Here is a 17,859-nt window from a genome sequence, read left to right on the forward strand (position 1 = left end):
TTATTACTTGAGAATGTATTGTGTCAATATATTACCATATTATGATTTAAAGAACAGGATATCTAACACAGCTATATAGCCACATGACACAGAACACAGCCATCTTCCCACAGGACTCGAAATTCCACAGAATAGCTTAGTGCATTACACTATGCATCTATACATTTAAAACTACTGTCAACTGAATGAAGGGCAGTGTGCAGCAGGCTGGTAGATGCAGACAGACCTTAAAGTTGGAGTGGACGCGGTTGTTATAGAAGATTCCCAGAGGAGTGAGCTCAGCCCTCGTTTCTGGTACCAGGCCGTGGGAGTCGCCCGTGGACATGCTGTGAAATATATACCAGATCCCTGCATCCTGACACACACACACACCCAAACACACCCCCAAACACACACACACACACACACACACACACACACACACACACACACACACACACACACACACACACACACACACACACACACACACACACACACAGATGTTAGAAAGAGGGACAGAAAGAGAGTCATTTTACAGGTTCTTAGCAGAAATGCTGAAACACTCCATATCTCCCACCTGCCTTACACCATCTTAGCTACAGTCATACACTAAAATGTACAACTCAATGCAATATGGGTTATGGGTAAGCCACACAAGACTTGGCTCCAATGCCACTGCTGAGGGTCAATCTCCTCAGAGTTTAATAAAGACTGGATGAAATACTGGCAGGCTCTACTGTTTGCAAAACACACAGGATCAGGAACTGACCCACTTAATTTCAAAAATTATCTTTTTATTAAACATTGCTACACCACAAATATTTGTTATATAATTTAACACACAATTTAATGAAATAAATGTAGAACTAAGAGGCAATCATCTTCTGTGTTATCCAAAAATTACTTCAAATAATTTGAAAATCCCTTATCAGGGTATATTACCCAGAATTATTACAGAATATTACCCAGACTTCATTTAAGCAAACACACCTGACTGCATATTTCACTTCAGTATAATCTTTGGGTTCATTGGCATCATTAAACTACACTTAACAAGATCAATTTTAATAAAAGTTTTAATTTCATAAAGTGAGAGAGACACTTAAGTTGGGTTCTACCTGAGAGCCAGCAGCAGCATTGCTTATGAGGTTATTGTTGGGGTTGGCAATCCAGAACGTCGACACTGCCCTTTAAGCAAACACACCAGACACAGACACAGTTATGGACACGTCCATATCCATGCACACACATACACACAATTGTAACGAAATACACATATTGCACGACAATGAATAGTACACACAATGAGGCCTGCACTCACTACTCACAACTCCCAGGCCTGTATGAGCCACTAAATAACTTCATTATCAGACAGACAAACAGACAGATGCAAAGAGATAGAGATGGGGAGAGAGAGATGGGGGGGGAGGTAGGGGGAGATAGAGAGAGAGATGGGGGGAGAGAGTGAGAGAGAGATGGGGGAGAGAGAGAGAGAAAGAGATGGGGGAGAGACAGAGGGAGAGAGAGAGAGAGAGAGAGCGAGAGAGAGATGGGGGAGAGAGAGAGAAAGAGAGAGAGAGAGACAGAGATGGGAGAGAGAGAGAGAGAGAGAGAGATGGGGGAGAGAGAGGGAGCTGCAGAGAGAGAGACTCAGAGCTGGGAGGTCACCACTCCGCTGCAGCTCTTGCGTGTATGTAGTAAAGACAAAGTGACTGTGACAAATCACATGTTCTCCTCTGATTCCCTGTCAAGCCCCACTGATCCCTGTTGCAGGAGAGCACAGATCAGCACAGCAGCACAAGGGGGCCCCTACAAAAAAACCCTCCTAATCCCCCTCCCAAAATAAAAACAGAACCTCCCCACACACACAGCACATTCAGCTCAGAGAGAGGGGGTGGCAGGGTCTGGTCTGTGTGTGTGTGTGTGTGTGTGTGTGTGGATGGGGGGTGTTATTCCAAGGCTAAGTGGAGGGACCCTTCTAGTCGTATCAGAGGAAATGAGGCATCTGTCTTATGTCATGTAATCTCTCCAGTGGCGAGAGGGAGGGGGTGGGTCAGGGAACAGCCAGGAGAGGACAAGAGACAGCCGAGTATGCTGCTTTGCATGCACACACAGAAGGGTTATGATATGAGCACACACAGTGAGCTGAAGAGATTTAAATAGTGTTTGCTCTCTGTGTGGAAACAGAGGGATAGATGTATGCAGACACACAAGCGACTGAGTTTTTACTGTAAAACTCGTCAAACTTGCCATGTTCCTCTCTCTTACTCTATGACTCCTCTCACTTCATACAGATGAGACTGTAGATAACTACAGTGAGAACTGCTTTTTTGGAACAGCACTTCTAGCCTCGCTGGCACATCCGGCTGATTGTGCAACATTTGTGGTGTGATCCTTACTTGCAATCTGTGGCTGGCGTAGGGGTGTAGTTCTTGTAGACTTTGTCCAGGATGTTCTGGCACATGGTGTCGTTCCGGTCAGTGGGCAGAATGGTGCCCGGCCGGGTCACCAGGCCCAGGTTGTGGAAGAAGGTGTTCCGCTGCTCGATTCCATCCTCCAGGAAAAAACAGTGTCCGAGCATGTCGTAGCCGACCGTGTCCTTTATCTGGGGAAGGAAATGTGAATCGTTCCGGTTTGATTCAGCTCAGCCATGTGATGGGAAACGGAACAGGGCTAATCGGAGGAATGTGGAATATCACTGATTAGTCAGCATGTTTCCCACAACAACCCCCCAGCTCCATTTAATCATGCTTCTGTATAATGTTCTTTAATCAATGGAGCTCAATGACTTTCAGCTTGTAGAAACTTTAATTACAAGATAGAGGTTTGGGGGATTGTAATGAGGATACAGTTTAAAGTTAGGATACGTTACATGCAATAATATGTCCTCCTTATATGAAGAAGCAAATGCAGCCTAATCACCTGCATGCCTATATTATACCACGAATATCACACGGGCAAAGCATGCCTGTACGGCACACGTAATATAACGTGGGAGCGCACTAAACCAGCCCTTACTAGGAGGCCGTTGGTGGCATGGACGGTGACGCAGCGAGAGAAGGAGTGGTGGATGGACACGGCGTCCACGTAGGTGGGGGAGGAGTAGCCCCCGCGCTGGTCCACGTCTCCGCAGCGGTGGAAGTGTAGCGGGTAGCTGCCCTGCTGCTTCTGCTGGCCCATGTGCTTGAGCTCCACCTGGGACACGTGCACCGACGAGAAGTTGCCCTGGATCTGGAGAGAGAGAAGAAGAAGAGAGATACAGAGCAAGGCAGAAAAGCAAGAGAGATGGAGAGAATCAGAGAGAGGGAAAGAAACAATAGATAGAGAGAGTCACAGAGACATGCAGTGCAAAACAGAAAGAGATAAAGAACAATAGAATAAAAGCAACAAGAAGACAGAAAGAATGAGATGGAGGGAAAAAGAAAAGAGAGAAAGTGAGAGAGAAGCACAAAATATAATACAAATCTTATTCAATATGAACTGAAGTCATGCACAAACAAAAACATGCACAAACATGACCAATAACTGGACTGATCCTAGTACCACTGCCTTTAATCAGTGTCTGCTTCCTATTATTTACAAGCAGTATTTACCAATATTGCTTGATAAACCCTGCAAAAACATGTGCAGAGAGAGTTCAGCTTCAGACTGGATGCCTGAAAGCCCTGTTAATGGATTTCATTAGTACCCCCATTCACTGCATGTGGTCAAAATATGACCAGGGTTTACTGGTGCAGGAGAAGAAGATGAAGTGGGATTTGGGGTTGATTCTAGAGCATATAGAGAGTGCACTACTGGGTGCTGTTTTGAAATGTGTAAATAGGCCCTTAGAGTAGCTAGCTACCTCATGGGGTGCTAGACGTGAAGACAAGCAATGTGAGAGATCTCAGCGTGATCGCTCAAAACAGATGTGTATATTAGATAAATAAACAAACACACACACACTGAAACACTCTTTCACACACACACACTTACTCACACAGAGGCACAGGCAGACACACACACACACACACACACACACACACACACACACACACACACACACACACACACACCTTGATGTGCCCCCCGAAAGTGTCGTGGTTGAAGAACTGGCACCAGTTCTTTCCATAGCAGGAATTTTCCATCTCTCCATGGATGAGGATATTCCTGGAGAGGAGGGCCACCTCCGCTCGCATGTCCACCCCGTCCAGCACCTCCCCGACGTGCATGAATTGGGGCTTCCCTGGGAAGGTGTAAGGGACAAACAGCCCGATTAGCTCTCTCCCTCTCTTTCTCTTGCTCTCTCCCCTCCACCATGCCCGCTGGGCCCATTATTAACAGACATCTCTGCTGTCCCCCACAGAGGATTGTTCAAACACACACAATCTGTATTGGGTTTGGGCTCACTTTGATCTTTCACTTTACCCCCCTTCTTCTCTATCCCTCGCTTTTCTACTGGCACTGGTTTGCACGCAGTCCTGTGCCAGTAGAAAAGCGAGGGATAGAGAAGAAGGGGGGAAAGTAAAAGATGAAGAGTAATAAAGGAGTGCCAAGCAGAAGAGGGCCCTGATACTGAGATGATCCACCCTCACAGACAAGTGGACAAAGAAGTCCATTCTTTTCATCTGACTGACTGGACATCCAGTTTTCCCACATAGTATTTTATTTATTCAGACTTGCCAGCTACAGAAATAAGGTAATTTATAGGGTAGTTCACTACTAAATACAGGTCATAATTAGCTGTGACAAAAATGTACCAATGATTTATATGTCCGGAGCTGGTCAAGTAAGAACCCTCACAATAAAACTGAGAATATCAATTTCTTTGCAGTCACACACTGCAGCAAAACTGACGCACTTCCGCTAAAGATGACTAAGACATTTGCCGTACTCAGGTCCCGTCTGTTCCAAAGTGACCGGCAGCCTGGGCACGAGGTCAAACAGATGGACAGGAAGCTCAGGACATTTCTCATTAGTCATGCGGTCTCTGTGGCAGCCCCAGAGCACCGCGCACTCACCTTGCACCCGGACCTGCTTCCTGGAGCAGTATGGGCAGGGGAGCAGGGTGAACTCCTCGGCCTGGTGCATGGAGTAGTCGGTGCTGGACACCACCACACGGTCGCCCGGCTTCCAGCTGCTCACGTCGTCCTGCAGGTTCAGTACCACCTGGTCCACTGCATCCACCTGGAACCCAGTTTGGGGAAACCCTGGAGATAGAGAGAGAGAGAGAGAGAGAGAAATAGAGAGAGAGAGAGAGAGAGAGAGAGAGAGAGAGAGAGAGAGAGAGAGAGAGAGAGAGAGAGAGAGAGAGAGAGAGAGAGAAAGGTAAGGTTTAGACACATTGGCGTTGATTTGTAAGGATGCTATAAGTAATTTTACAAAGAGTCCATCAGCCATCAGTGCTCAGCAGCCTCTGTCATTTCCAAAAACTTTTATCTAATCACATCATCACACATGTAACATAAAAAAACGAATTCTGGTATTGAGCAGATGTGTCCCATTGACTCAATGTGACCTTTGAAATCCTGTCACAAATCACCATGACAATGTCAAGAACAAAACCAATTCCAGTGAATCACACTGCTGAAACCTGAGCAAAGAAGGGCGTGGAAGTTTCTGGAATTTGCACCGAGATAAACACTCATCAAATACTCATCAACAGGGAGGTACAGCAGACACCAAACGCCGAAATGTTCTCAGTCATTTTCTCTGACCCTGAAGGCCCTATTTACTGTCTGGCACACAGGCCTGGGAATGTCTTTGAAGCTCCATAAAGATGAGACCCCTGATAGTGTCTGCATCCTGTTAGGCAGCTTGGGACTCCCAATGCCTTTAAAGCCTATAATGGTTTACTTTCACTAAACCATCTTCAAGGCTATTAAGTGCTTCACTGCGTAAAACATTAAGTATAATTTCCCCCTCTGGACCAATATGGCACTCTGAAAGTGGAGAACATAAACGTCATTGCTTCTCTCTGCCTGCATGGAAATCTTTGACAGACACGAGTCTGTGAAGGGAGAGTGACATGTTTTGAGTGTCACTCTTGACAGGTAAAGCATATGAATATATTGAGCAGGAAGCTCTAGATTACGGATGGTGGCTTGTGGTTTTTTCCGAGGCCCCTGGCACTCCCACAGTGTGCATAAATATTTGAGCTGAGAAGGTTTTGGAGAGCCCTTAATTTAATGAGCAGAATAAAGCTGAATGAGCAAACAGAGTTTCAGGAGAAGGAGCGATAGTGCCATAGTGGACTGCTGAAGGCCCTCATACAGTGTCACCTAAACACTTTCTCTGATTCATTATTTGCTTTTGTCTTCATTTGCAAAATAAAAAAATAGTAGATATACGTGATATTCACAGTTCACAGTCCACATGTCTTGAGTCCACAGGTCTTCAATTAGTGCCAAGGAGAGTAAGCACAAGGACGGCCTAGGTAGACAAATGAGGCCCTAAGCTCTTATCTAGGGTACAGGATAAAGGTGGTCATAACTAGAAAACCTGTTGTGGTTTTGTAGGGCGTAACCACATAGCTATGACTAAATTTATGATTAAATTAAAATCTTGTGCCCAAAACAGTCCGCAGTTTAATGCAAGGAAGTACAGTATATCATCAGGCGTTTAACCCTAAGCCTAACGGCAGCGCTCAGCTTAACAGGTCCATGTTCGGTGAGAGCGTTTATACCGTTTCGCCACTCGCTGTAGGCGGTGACGGAGAAGCGCACGCCATCCACGGTGACAAAGTCTCGGCGAGCCAGCGCCTTCCCACTCGTGTCATGGTTCTCGTGCTCCCGAACGTCCTCTGTGCACGACGTGTTGCCGCCGCCCACCACTGAAACCAGGGCCCACGCCTGCCTGAGGAAGCACAGCACAGACAGACACAGAGATGGTTATACACTGCCATAGTCATCAAGCAGTTATGGTTATCATGGTTATCAAGCACCTATATCACAGTACAAGTTCGAAGACTTGAAACATTTTTCCTTGCATACAACTTAGGTATAGATATTGTTGTGTGTTTATAAAGACTGTTAAAGATATGCCATCTCTAGAAGAAAGACACAGTGTTCCTCTTTTTCCTTGGTTACATGGCATTAAATACCACAGAATGTGACAAAAAAACTGACAGAAGTTCCTTAGCCAAAATGTCACCAAACTTAAGTATGACCAGTAGCAAATACAGAAATGCCAGACAACCATGGAACTATGCCAGAACAAGAAAAAAAAACTAACAAAACGAATTATATGATATTAATGGAGTTTCTAAAAGGGCAAAGCCCACATAAAATTACCTTATAAAAGTTAACTGCTCTGAATTCCACAGTTTTACATGTTGCAAGTTCAACTGAAGTTCATATGAAGCACATTCTCTACACTTGTTTATGTCGATCTCAGTAAGCTCTCAGCAGCACAGGTTCTCTCTGACATTCATGTACGTTCTTCTGTCCTCCAGTTCTGCAGAAGGCTACAGACATGTTTTCTTACTCTTCTTTTCCCTCTCCCTTTCTTCATCTGCCCATTTCCTCTACAACATGAGGTCCTTGAGGCAGAGGCATGATCAAAACTGAGCGATGACTCAACACTTTCCAGCAAGTCGTTTCTCCCCAGAGAAGCAACACTGATGTCAGATTTTTTTAATAGTCTCGCCTTGGTTTTAAAACTGTTGCAACTGCTACTGATGCGGCAGTGGGGCACTAATGCCACTGGTTTGCAACATATGCCGTTTTCACAAATATTACACTGTGGCTTTATCGTATTGCACTGATAATGCTTTGGACTGCTGGAACTGCATTCAGGATTCACTCATGCAACAATCAGCTTGATAAGCACAGAATGCTACACTGAAGGTAGTCTCTCAAGTCCAGCTAATTGTTGCTCAGGGTCCTCTTGCTGTCCACTGTGTGTGTGTGTGTGTGTGTGTGTGTGTGTGTGTGTGTGTGTGTGTGTGTGTGTGTGTAAAAAGTGTAAACCTCAGCGGCTTGTATCAAGTTTTACACTTTTCCAGTTCAGTTAAGTATCTCTTCCCAGAATCGCAGACTGCATCCTTGTGATATGTGTGTGTGTAGCCAGAGACTGTGACAGCAGTGGTGGGTGTATGAGTCTGTGAGGAAACACGTGCTACATAATGTAATTTCCTCATTAGTAAAGGGGAAATCTACCCAAAATTCTCAAAGTAGCACACAGACAAAAATATCACCAATTGCACAGCTTGCTGTTGTGCAAGTCTCTTTATTAGTAAATGTGTCTGCTAAATGAACAGAATGCACACACGTCATCTCACCTTCTCTAAATAATGGAAAAAACCAAGAGACCTTCACATTCTACAAGTTTCCCTTTTGAAATTACAACTACAATAAAATTGTTTGAAGTGTTAATTATCACCTTCAGAACAAAACATGAGATTCAAACAAAAGATGGGCCCTTTGATAATATTTGACCATTACCCACATCCTGTTCCAAGTAGTGGAAAAGCCCAAAAGGGCAAATAATTTCACAACCTTCCGCAGCCATTAATTTCAGACACAAAAGCTTTCAACAACGCCATAACAGTAAACAGTTGGTGAACCTCATTCCATATTGGAAAAGGTCGCCCACACCGTGACGTCACAAGGTCGGTTTATGCTTTCGGACCTCGAGAATGTTGAAACGTGCTCTTTCGGGACAAATTCACACCAGGCCTTTTCCACATCAAAAGAAACCCACACAGGCACTTCCTAGTGCCATTAGGGAAAAGGCAACCATCTGTGGGCCCATCCTGGTCACACATTAAAGGACCATGTGTGATGGCGGGGTCATGGGTTGTCTCTTTTCAAAACCACTGTTAATCATCACAATTACAGTCCTGCACATGAATGCGGTAGTTTTTTATAAGCAGATGGTGCATGCTGGGTAATATTTTGGGCATATAAAGCCGTTATGTGTGTTGGTGTGATACCTGTGCAATGAAGACACAAAGTGACGCTTGAGACTGGTCATTAACATGGCTCGTTAACGGAAAGTCATACCAGTATGCCTGGCCTAATGCCTAATTAACACTTACAAAAAGGGAAATTGTTAGGTAAGACTGAGAAAACACAGATGGTGGTTGCAAAACATGATATAAAAACATACATTTCCACAAAAGATACTGAAAATATAACTGTATGCGTGTGTGTGTGTGTGTGTATGTGTGTGTGTGTGTGTGTGTGTGTTTGTACGTGTGTGTACGTGTGTGTACGTGTGTGTACGTGTGTGTGTGTGTGTGTGTGTGTTGAGAGGCTGTATTCTTCTCTCCAGCCTACTCTGCCTTTGTCTGTATTTACTTAACATCATCCTGCTCTGTTTACTCAGAAAATAGTCTGGAAGGGTACGTCTGAAGTTTAGGAGCATTTGTACTGAAGCTGTTGTTGCTTAAAGGATAGGTTTCATAAAGAGCAGGCTAATGAGTACTGGAGCTTTAGAGATGAATATGGCAGGAAGGATATTTTTCACCTCAACTTCACTCATGAAAACCTTCGCAAACACGTTCAGCACAAGACAAGGATTACTTTGATTACTTAAAGCCTTCAGCTTGAATTGCATGAGTGTGTTGCTTTTGAGCGATGATACAGGAAAAGACAGTCAACTTAACTTTAGCTTCACATGGGAATGGGCTGGAGTTCATACCTCCAAGCCCTTTTCTGATCTGAAATAAATGCACCCCCTTTCCAAGTGTGTCAGCAAAAGACAGATGCTGTGAGTAGCAGCTCATTTTAAATAAATACCCAGACTTTCCATTCGGCTGAAGGAGAGAAGAGAGTCTTTATGTTCACCTTTTCACAAGGGGCTTCACTAAGTTAAATATAGGCTTTATGTTCAAACCAAATAAGTGACTTCCACTGGCTACTCAACTGTACCCAGTCAGCCATGCATTACATTTCATACATTTCTGGGTCTATAAACTCGCAATGGCTTTCTGCCACACGTCTAAGCATTTGTGACATTTTGGACAGTGATCTCAAACAAAACTGCACGTGAGCAACTCCTGCAGTACCAAGCTCTGCTGAAGGAGAAAAAGAGAGCCCAGTCAAACTGCTTATGTCGCTGTTCGAATGAGGAGCATATGTTTTGCCCAGTTGGAAGAGGTTACGGGAGAACCGTATAAACACAAAGTCAGCTTTTTTGACACAAATCCTGGAAGCGGGCCTGTGTAACCTTCCAGAGGAGGCTTTCCTGCTGGACTGGGACCATCGGAAACATGGGGAGGGTTCCTGTCCAGTTCTCTCTCTCTGTCTCTCTCGCTCTGTCTCTCTCGCTCTGTCTCTCTCTCTGTCTCTCTCTCTGTCTCTCGCTCTGTCTCTCTCGCTCTGTCTCTCTCTCTGTCTCTCTCTCTGTCTCTCTCTCTCTGTCTCTCTCTCTCTGTCTCTCTCTCTCTGTCTCTCTCTCTCTGTCTCTCTCTCTCTGTCTCTCTCTCTGTCTCTCTCTCTGTCTCTCTCTGTATGTCTCTCTCTCTGTCTCTCTCTGTATGTCTCTCTCTCTATGTCTCTCTCTCTATGTCTCTCTCTTTCTCTCTCTGTCTCTCTCTCTCATCATCCTTTACTGCTGGAATGAGTGCACAGGGCAGATAACACAGCTATGCTGATGGTTGTTATGTTGATAGACTAGGGCTAGGGCTTCCATTGTGCAATGTGAGTTTTAAACATATTTCTTCCCTGTAGACATGTAATCTATTGGCCCTGCAAGAACTGTGTGTATTTCTGTGTGTGTGTGTGTGTGTGTGTGTGTGTGTGTGTGTGTGTGTGTGTGTGTGTGTGTGTGTGTGTGTGTGTTTAAGGGAGTGGGAGAGTGAAAGAGAGAGATAGAGAGATTAGGCCTGTTGAAATACAATGGGCATACAGAAGTGTGTTTAGTTACTTACATGGCAACGTACTTTGTGTACTCAGCAACTTGGTGGCAAGTTTAGTGTTGTACTCAGCAACTTGGTGGTAAGTTTTAGTGTTTTAGCACCAGCTTCGAGCACTTTGTGGTCTGATACCACAGTTTATGTTGGACTTCACTGGTCTGTTTGGCATCAGGGAGAAGTGTGAACTCAGATCTGGCACAAAGACAGCGAGGTCTCCTCACCACGCCCACAGATAATTCATAGTACCACTTCTCCACTGCACTCAAGTGCAAAACATGCGGCTTCAAAAACCCAAATAGATGACAAAACAGCCATAAAGTGTATTTTAGCGTCTTAACATTAGTTCTCTCTTAAATATTATACTGGCAGCAATTCTGGCTGTGATGTCAGAGTAACTGGCCTTGAAACCATATCTATCTAATAAATGTTTTACACTGTTTTCATCTCAAAATTAAACTGGTCATGTTCTGAGGTAACTTTGCCCCTGACTACTGCCCTGAGCTTGGTTGATGTCTGGCAGTGCTAGGATCAAAATAATTAATTAAATGCGCAATCTGCACATTTTTTATGGTAAATTCAGCCTATTACTTCTCGTGATTCTCCAGTAGTTCATTATATGTGTACACTCCCAAAAATTCATGGCTCTGTAAATGTGGGAACAAAAATAGTGGCTCAGACACTTCCATCCAAACACATAACTTCAGGAGGGGTTGATTGATCGTTGAGCTCAACTATCGACAAGTTTTCACCAGAGTTGTGGACGGTACCTATAATGTGGGAGAATAGGCTGGCTGGCCTGCCGTTTGGACCCTTAGTGTTTTAACTCTTTCCGTTCAGTGTAAACTGGTGTTAGTGTGTGGTTGCGGATCACCTGTATCTGAGGTCATTGACGTAGCTGCTCCCCAGAAGATTCTGGATGGTTTTCTTCGTTTCCTCCAGCAGGCTCTTGGAGGCGGAGTCGCCCACGGCCAGGGTGACGATGCGTCCCCGCGGAAGGCTCCGGAGCAGCTCGCTCAGGCGCCGGCTGTCGTTGCGCGAGTCGTACGTGTCGAAGCGCTCCGAGTGGATGACGGCGGCGGTGTCCTGGTCCACCACGCGCAGGTTGATGCCACGGCTGAAGTTCCGCTGGAACAAGTGTGTGCGCTCCAGCCCGGAGGCGTGAATCGTGCGGGTCAGCAGCGTCCAGGAGAGCCGCTCGGTGCCGTGGAGCTCCAGGGTACCCCCAGCGGCCACGCCCACAAACTTGCGCCCGAAGCCAGGGACCTCCAGCACGGCGCTCTCATCGGAGCGGCCCACCAGAGTGATGGTGGCGTTGGAACGGTAGCGGCATTTGGGGCCTCCGATGTGCAGAGCACCGCCGTCCTGGATCAGGATGTGCCGCAGTCGGAGGGTGATGTTCTTGGATCCGGCAGAATTGTCCGCAAAGACAACCAGCCCTTCAAAAAAAAAAGACAAACAAAAAATTAGAATTGACTTTGATTAGATTTTGTGACTGGCTGATGTTGTTCATGGAGGTACACAGAGAGATAGCCACATTATTTGCTTAAGAGGAGGAAGATTTCACCCATGAAATCTAATATTAAATATTAATCTGTTGCATGACCTAATAAATCTATTTACTGTCCCCTCCGGCAACAACAATTTGAAATGCTTTCCATATTTTCTTTTACTACTCCATCATTCACCGTGACACATCAGACATTCCTTTTGATGACCCCATGACACGAGAGAAGGACTTCAGCTCATGTGACGCACTCACCTCCTGATTTGATGGTCAATGAGAAAAGTGTAGCGGAGGAGTCCAGACGAAACTTCTGACCTTGCTGCACCACCACCACCTTCTGAGGGTCGTGACCTGGACTCCAGCTGGTCAGAGACGGGTTGTGGTCGGGGCAGTTCTCTGTACAATGCCAGATGCAGCAACCAGAATCATTATTATTATTATGTTATTAGTAATCCACTGACAAGGCCATATGTCAGGAAGGCCATATGTCAATTATAGTCTATTAAAGGAAAATTCCGGTATTTAGCACTTTGAGTCCCTTTTCTGGTTTGTTTTGGATGAACTAGAGTGGTGGACACCAAATTTTTGACGATTGGTCCTGTCTCGACCTTTCTGACTCGTTTTGAATGCCTTTGACTAGTCAGAGTGGCTGCCAGCAGGCATACTGTAGGCTACTCAAACATGTCCTAAAACAACCCTTAACGTTCGTTTTCAAAACTGTGCAACTCACCGAGTGGTTAGTGGTGTTCGTTGATGTTCCAAAACAAGTAGCGTAGCGAAATACAGTTTCTGTCGTGTTTTATTTGCCATTTTGTAAAATCCCATTGATTTCTGTTGGAAGACTCATTGCACGTTATTGTTGATATACTGCGCCACCGTCTATGCTTCAGGTTCAAATATTGAGCGGTTGTGAATGGTTCCACAATAGCAAATAAGACGGTTGAAAATCATACATTGCGCCGATATTTTTGCTTTTAATAATCAACGAACACCACTAACCACTCAGTGAGTTGCACAGTTTTGAAAACGAACATTAAGGGTTGTTTTAGGACATGTTTGAGAAGCCTACAGTATGCCTGTTTGCAGCCACACTGAGAAGTCAAAGGCGATTCAAAACGAGTCAGAAAAGTCGAGACAGGACCAATCGTCAAAATTGTGGTGTCCACCACTCTAGTTCATCCAAACAAACCAGAAAAGGGACTCAAAGTGCTAAATACCGAAATTTTCCTTTAAGCTTCCAGCATGAGACAAATGAATTTAGAAGTCTTCGTTTCGCTTCACTGACATTCAAAACGACTCCAGGAGTCTGTGTATGTTACATTCAAGGTTCTCATGGAGCTTGGCAAGGACTCCTTGGGATCACAGAGGGATTAAGGAACTAATGAAATGGATAAGTCAGAACCCCCTGTCAGTGAACTTTCACTCTCTCCCCTTTAAACACACACACACACACACACACACACACACACACACACACACACACACACACACACACACACACACACACACACACACACACACACACACACACACACACACACACACACACACACACTTCCTTTCCCACACAGATGCACATGTACACAGTACATATACACACAAACGCCCTGTCCCTCACACATGCCACTGTCTTTTTGAGACACACACACACACACACACACACTCCACTCACCGTCAATGACGTCTCTGTAGGTAAGCGTGAGGACCAGGATGAGGCAGAGGAAGAGGGCACTGGTGGAGATGGCCGTGAAGATCAGGGCATTCTTGTTGCTCTGCTGGGTCTGCATGGAGTCCCTCCCCTGACCCCCATCCGAGAGGTTAAAGGTCAAAGGCCGCACAGGCGGTGGGGCAGGGGGCTTGTGCGGAGGAGGGGGTGGGGCCTTGGGAGGGGGAGGGGACCGCATGGGCACGATCCTGCCAGGCACGTATCCGGGTGACCGGTGGCTGTTTCCATTGGGCGGAGGCACAAACATGGGGATATGACTAGGGCCATCACTCACCTGCATGATATATCTGTCTTGCCACTTCCTGCAGAGAGAGGAAGAGAGAGAGAGAGAGAGAGAATGGGTAGATCAGGACTTGTCACGGCTTTTGACACGGTTTATGTATTGTATCCATCATCAAATAAATGTCAAAATACTAATATATACATCAATTAGTTGAACATTTTAAATACAGACACCAGTGTAACAGTCTTCATTAACCATCTCTTGTTTTTTTTTGTTTTTTGTTTTTGCTGACCACAGGCACACTGCTAAGTGTTCTTTTAAAACCTGAAAATAATGAGTGCACCCGCATTCACTTCACAAGAACACATTTTATTTTACAATAAAAGTGTTATGTAAACCCCCTTGTTAAAACGAGCCCAATTTTGCCCTGAGAAAGAGGGTTTGCAAGGCAGCTCTGCCTCAGTGGCTTTCCACCAGGCTTGTTTTGATGGTCGCTCTGCAGCGTCTGTGTGACACAGCGCAGCGCAGCGTGTTTGTGGATGTTAGAGAGTTGTAGCTTAAGTATTTGTATGTGGGTGCCTGCCATGTCCTGCTTCAAAAAAGGGACGTGGAACCAATTAGGAGCCACAAATCTGCAACACCCCCACTGTGCCAGGGGTAGCTGTAGTTCCCTGTAGAATGTGCCCTCTAACCAATCTCCTCAGCTGTTTACACACACTGTTTGCTTGAGTCTGGGACAATCCTGTGATAATTTGCTGATCCATAATGGTTTCCAGTTTTAATTCATTATGGCATTACGCTATAGTCCACATGGGATGAGTACTTAGATTTTTTTTCAGGATAGATTCAAAACAGAAAGGAAGAACAGAAAAAGAAAACATCCAAGGAAGATTTTTCACATCTGTGAAACCTTGAACGCAGTGCAATAACTTCATATGACTAAATGTGGTTTGCAATATCAGACCAGACAATCTTAACCATTGTTTGGCAAACCCTGTATGTCATGTCAAAGGTGCTCTTCAATGAAATACAATGCTACATCATTAGGCTACTCCATCCAAATGAAACGATAGGATTGAGAAGAGAGGCAACCTACAGTATATCCAATTCAATACTGGCACAAAATGTCCCAAAAACCTCATAAAATGTTACATCTAAAAAGTTTAGAGTATGTTACAACTGGCCTTCATACTATGGAGCTTTTAAACAATGTGTTGTGTTCACTGTCAACACTGTGTGTAAATAAGGATGGTTGTCTCTGTTTTGACTCCATGCCATTTTTCTTTGACTTGAATACCAAGTCTTCAGCTTCCATTGTGGTAAATATAATTGCTTCCCATTTACTTTCTATATTGTTTTAATATGTACCTATTGCTTAATATCACTGTACCTATTGCTTAATAACATTGCACTAGGTTCAGTGAATCCAGAAGTCATTTCATGATTTGTGCTTCTCAGAATTGTTGTTGAAGGTGTTCAAGATTGTGCAATCGTTTTGGCTGCATGAGCAAAAATGGCTTTTCTACTGGGAATAAGGTGAAATAGGAAATGGGATAACTCAGTCTTTTCCTGAGCACTAATACCAGACCTCGTTAACAGAAAGTTTCCTCTCTTTCAGCTTCCAGGGAAAGACCACTTCAGCGCTCTATTAGAGAAACTCCAGATTAACCAACTCGTCTCCTGTTCAAAACCAGATGTTAGTGCTGCCCACATAAAACAACTTATGACAAGACTTGATGATATGCTGTGACCCGCCAAACCCCCAAAAGCATATATAGGGCACCATAACGGATAATCAGTGGGGAGAATGTGAAAATAAAAAAGAGCCAGTCAGAAGAGTTGAGTTTGGTCATTTGGAGGTTCAGCTAATAAGACACTGGAGAAGTGACTGTGGCCTCAGGGTCTTCCTTACTAAAGAGCTGAGAGAGAAACAGCAGGACCACTGAGACTACTGTGGCTCCAAAGAATTTATACAGTCAAACAAGTGACTGGTCTGGGGCTTGTAAACACCCTGTATACATCAAGGGCACCCCCACAATGGCTTCAAGTGCATCTCTCAATATAATGATGATGGCACATTTCAATTAAGTTGTAATGGGCTCTAGTCTGTTAGTTGAATGAAGAGTTGTGGGAATAGCCTATAATTGACTGACTGGAATGCACACATCTCACCCTCAACAAATTGAAGATACAATAATTCAATCAGCAAGGCAGCTTCAGCATTTGTTTAGTGTAAGTCAAGAAATGTCTTAAAATGTGACTGTGAAGTTCATGAATGTCGACAAAACATGCATTCATTGTGCAATCCATATACAATCTACCTGCAAGCGGTTTCATAAAATGGACAGACACGTCAAATGATCAGAGCTAAAAGTTGCTTCTATTCCTGTTGCAGCTTGAAGGATATGGTGACAATGTAGCTATGCCCCTTTGACAGAGCGCATCGCAATCCCATAGTAGCCTAGTGTTGCACCATTTCGTGAAATGTTCAATTCACATGGTCTGGACTGAGGGTTTGACAAGCTTGTTGTTTACCTCTGAACAGCAGTCAAAGTCATGAAACAACTGGCGGTATTCAGCGAACCAGTGTTGGCTCGCTCCGTGGAATCTCATTCACTTGCTAAACGGTCAACAAACTAGTAGTAGTGCTGAGTGATCGACCTTACCTTTCGCAAGATTATGCTGTCCCTTCCCTTGCCATTCGTTCGCTCACATCCAGTCGGCGTTGTTTGAAACCTAAACACAGGTGTGTAGTCGCGAGAAATGACAACTAACGGATACGTTTTAGTGTATTTTTATACTTTTTCACATGGTGTCTTCTTTCGGGGCTATGGTCGGCCAGCCCCCGTCTCAGGCAAGGCTCCGAGAGGAAGTGAGATGGGAGGCAAGCATTGGACCTGAGAGCTGACGAGGAGGGGCCTCGGCTCGACCGCTGTTCACACGTCGTAGGGCAGGCTACGTACCGCTGTTCCCACTTTCTGTCGCTAGTGGGGACTGAGCAGTAAGGTTGGCACACGCAAAACCATGAGCAAGCCTATTGTTGGTGTTCCCCGATTCGATTGCCTAGGCCCTATATCATAATCGCAAAAAATGGCGTTATGGTGTATTCAGACGACTCATCTAATTGGGTTCAGCCACCACAGTGCACGGCAGGTCATATTAACATTGCAGCATATTAACATCCAATTTAGATTAATGGTCTATTCCTTTTTTTCACCTGCATGCGCCTAGGCCTAAGCTACTTCCTATTGTCTTTCATGCTGGCAGCATTTGCACGAGATAAATACATTTGCACCAGTAGCCTATCAATGTTGCGATATTATCAGTAGGCCTAGGTCTATGTGCAATTTGCTTTTGAGCAGGATCTTACAAGAACATTTCCAAATGAATGGAAAGACACAGTGATGATGAGATTTTGCACTCAGCTGTAGCCTAGGCCTGCTGAGTCTGTTATAGCCTATTTACTTGTATTGTAGCCCATTGGTTCTCAAAGTGGGGTCCAGGGACCCCCAGGGGTCCGCAGCACATTGTCAGGGGGTCCCTGACAAAGTTTGCTACAAAATATGAAATTGTCTTATATGGCA

General features: G+C 44.8%; 1 protein-coding gene across 2 annotated transcripts in view; it reads right to left on the reverse strand.

Moving 5' to 3' along the window:
- The window catches only part of cemip2 (cell migration inducing hyaluronidase 2), a 29,111-nt gene extending 11,985 nt beyond the window's left edge, over positions 1 to 17,126 (reverse strand). The window contains exons 1-11 of one of the 2 annotated variants that reach the window (XM_076271450.1): positions 16,942 to 17,126; positions 13,999 to 14,354; positions 12,582 to 12,722; positions 11,694 to 12,258; positions 6,647 to 6,816; positions 4,983 to 5,171; positions 4,038 to 4,207; positions 3,001 to 3,213; positions 2,382 to 2,587; positions 1,101 to 1,170; positions 227 to 355 (exon numbers count right to left, since the gene is read on the reverse strand). In XM_076271450.1, coding sequence (XP_076127565.1) covers positions 227 to 355; positions 1,101 to 1,170; positions 2,382 to 2,587; positions 3,001 to 3,213; positions 4,038 to 4,207; positions 4,983 to 5,171; positions 6,647 to 6,816; positions 11,694 to 12,258; positions 12,582 to 12,722; positions 13,999 to 14,332 — 2,187 coding nt within the window. In that variant the 5' untranslated portion in view covers positions 14,333 to 14,354; positions 16,942 to 17,126. Of the gene's footprint in view, positions 1 to 226; positions 356 to 1,100; positions 1,171 to 2,381; positions 2,588 to 3,000; positions 3,214 to 4,037; positions 4,208 to 4,982; positions 5,172 to 6,646; positions 6,817 to 11,693; positions 12,259 to 12,581; positions 12,723 to 13,998; positions 14,355 to 15,863; positions 15,947 to 16,941 lie in introns of those variants that run through there. The other variant, XM_076271451.1, reaches the window with a different exon arrangement.
- Positions 17,127 to 17,859: the final 733 nt, after the last annotated feature.

Source organism: Alosa pseudoharengus, unplaced genomic scaffold (assembly GCF_046254945.1).
Source record: "Alosa pseudoharengus isolate Yale_2024_CS ecotype anadromous, Long Island Sound unplaced genomic scaffold, YU_APseudo_1.1 YU_APseudo_1.1_scf_6, whole genome shotgun sequence".
NCBI classification, from domain to species: Eukaryota; Metazoa; Chordata; class Actinopteri; order Clupeiformes; family Clupeidae; genus Alosa; species Alosa pseudoharengus.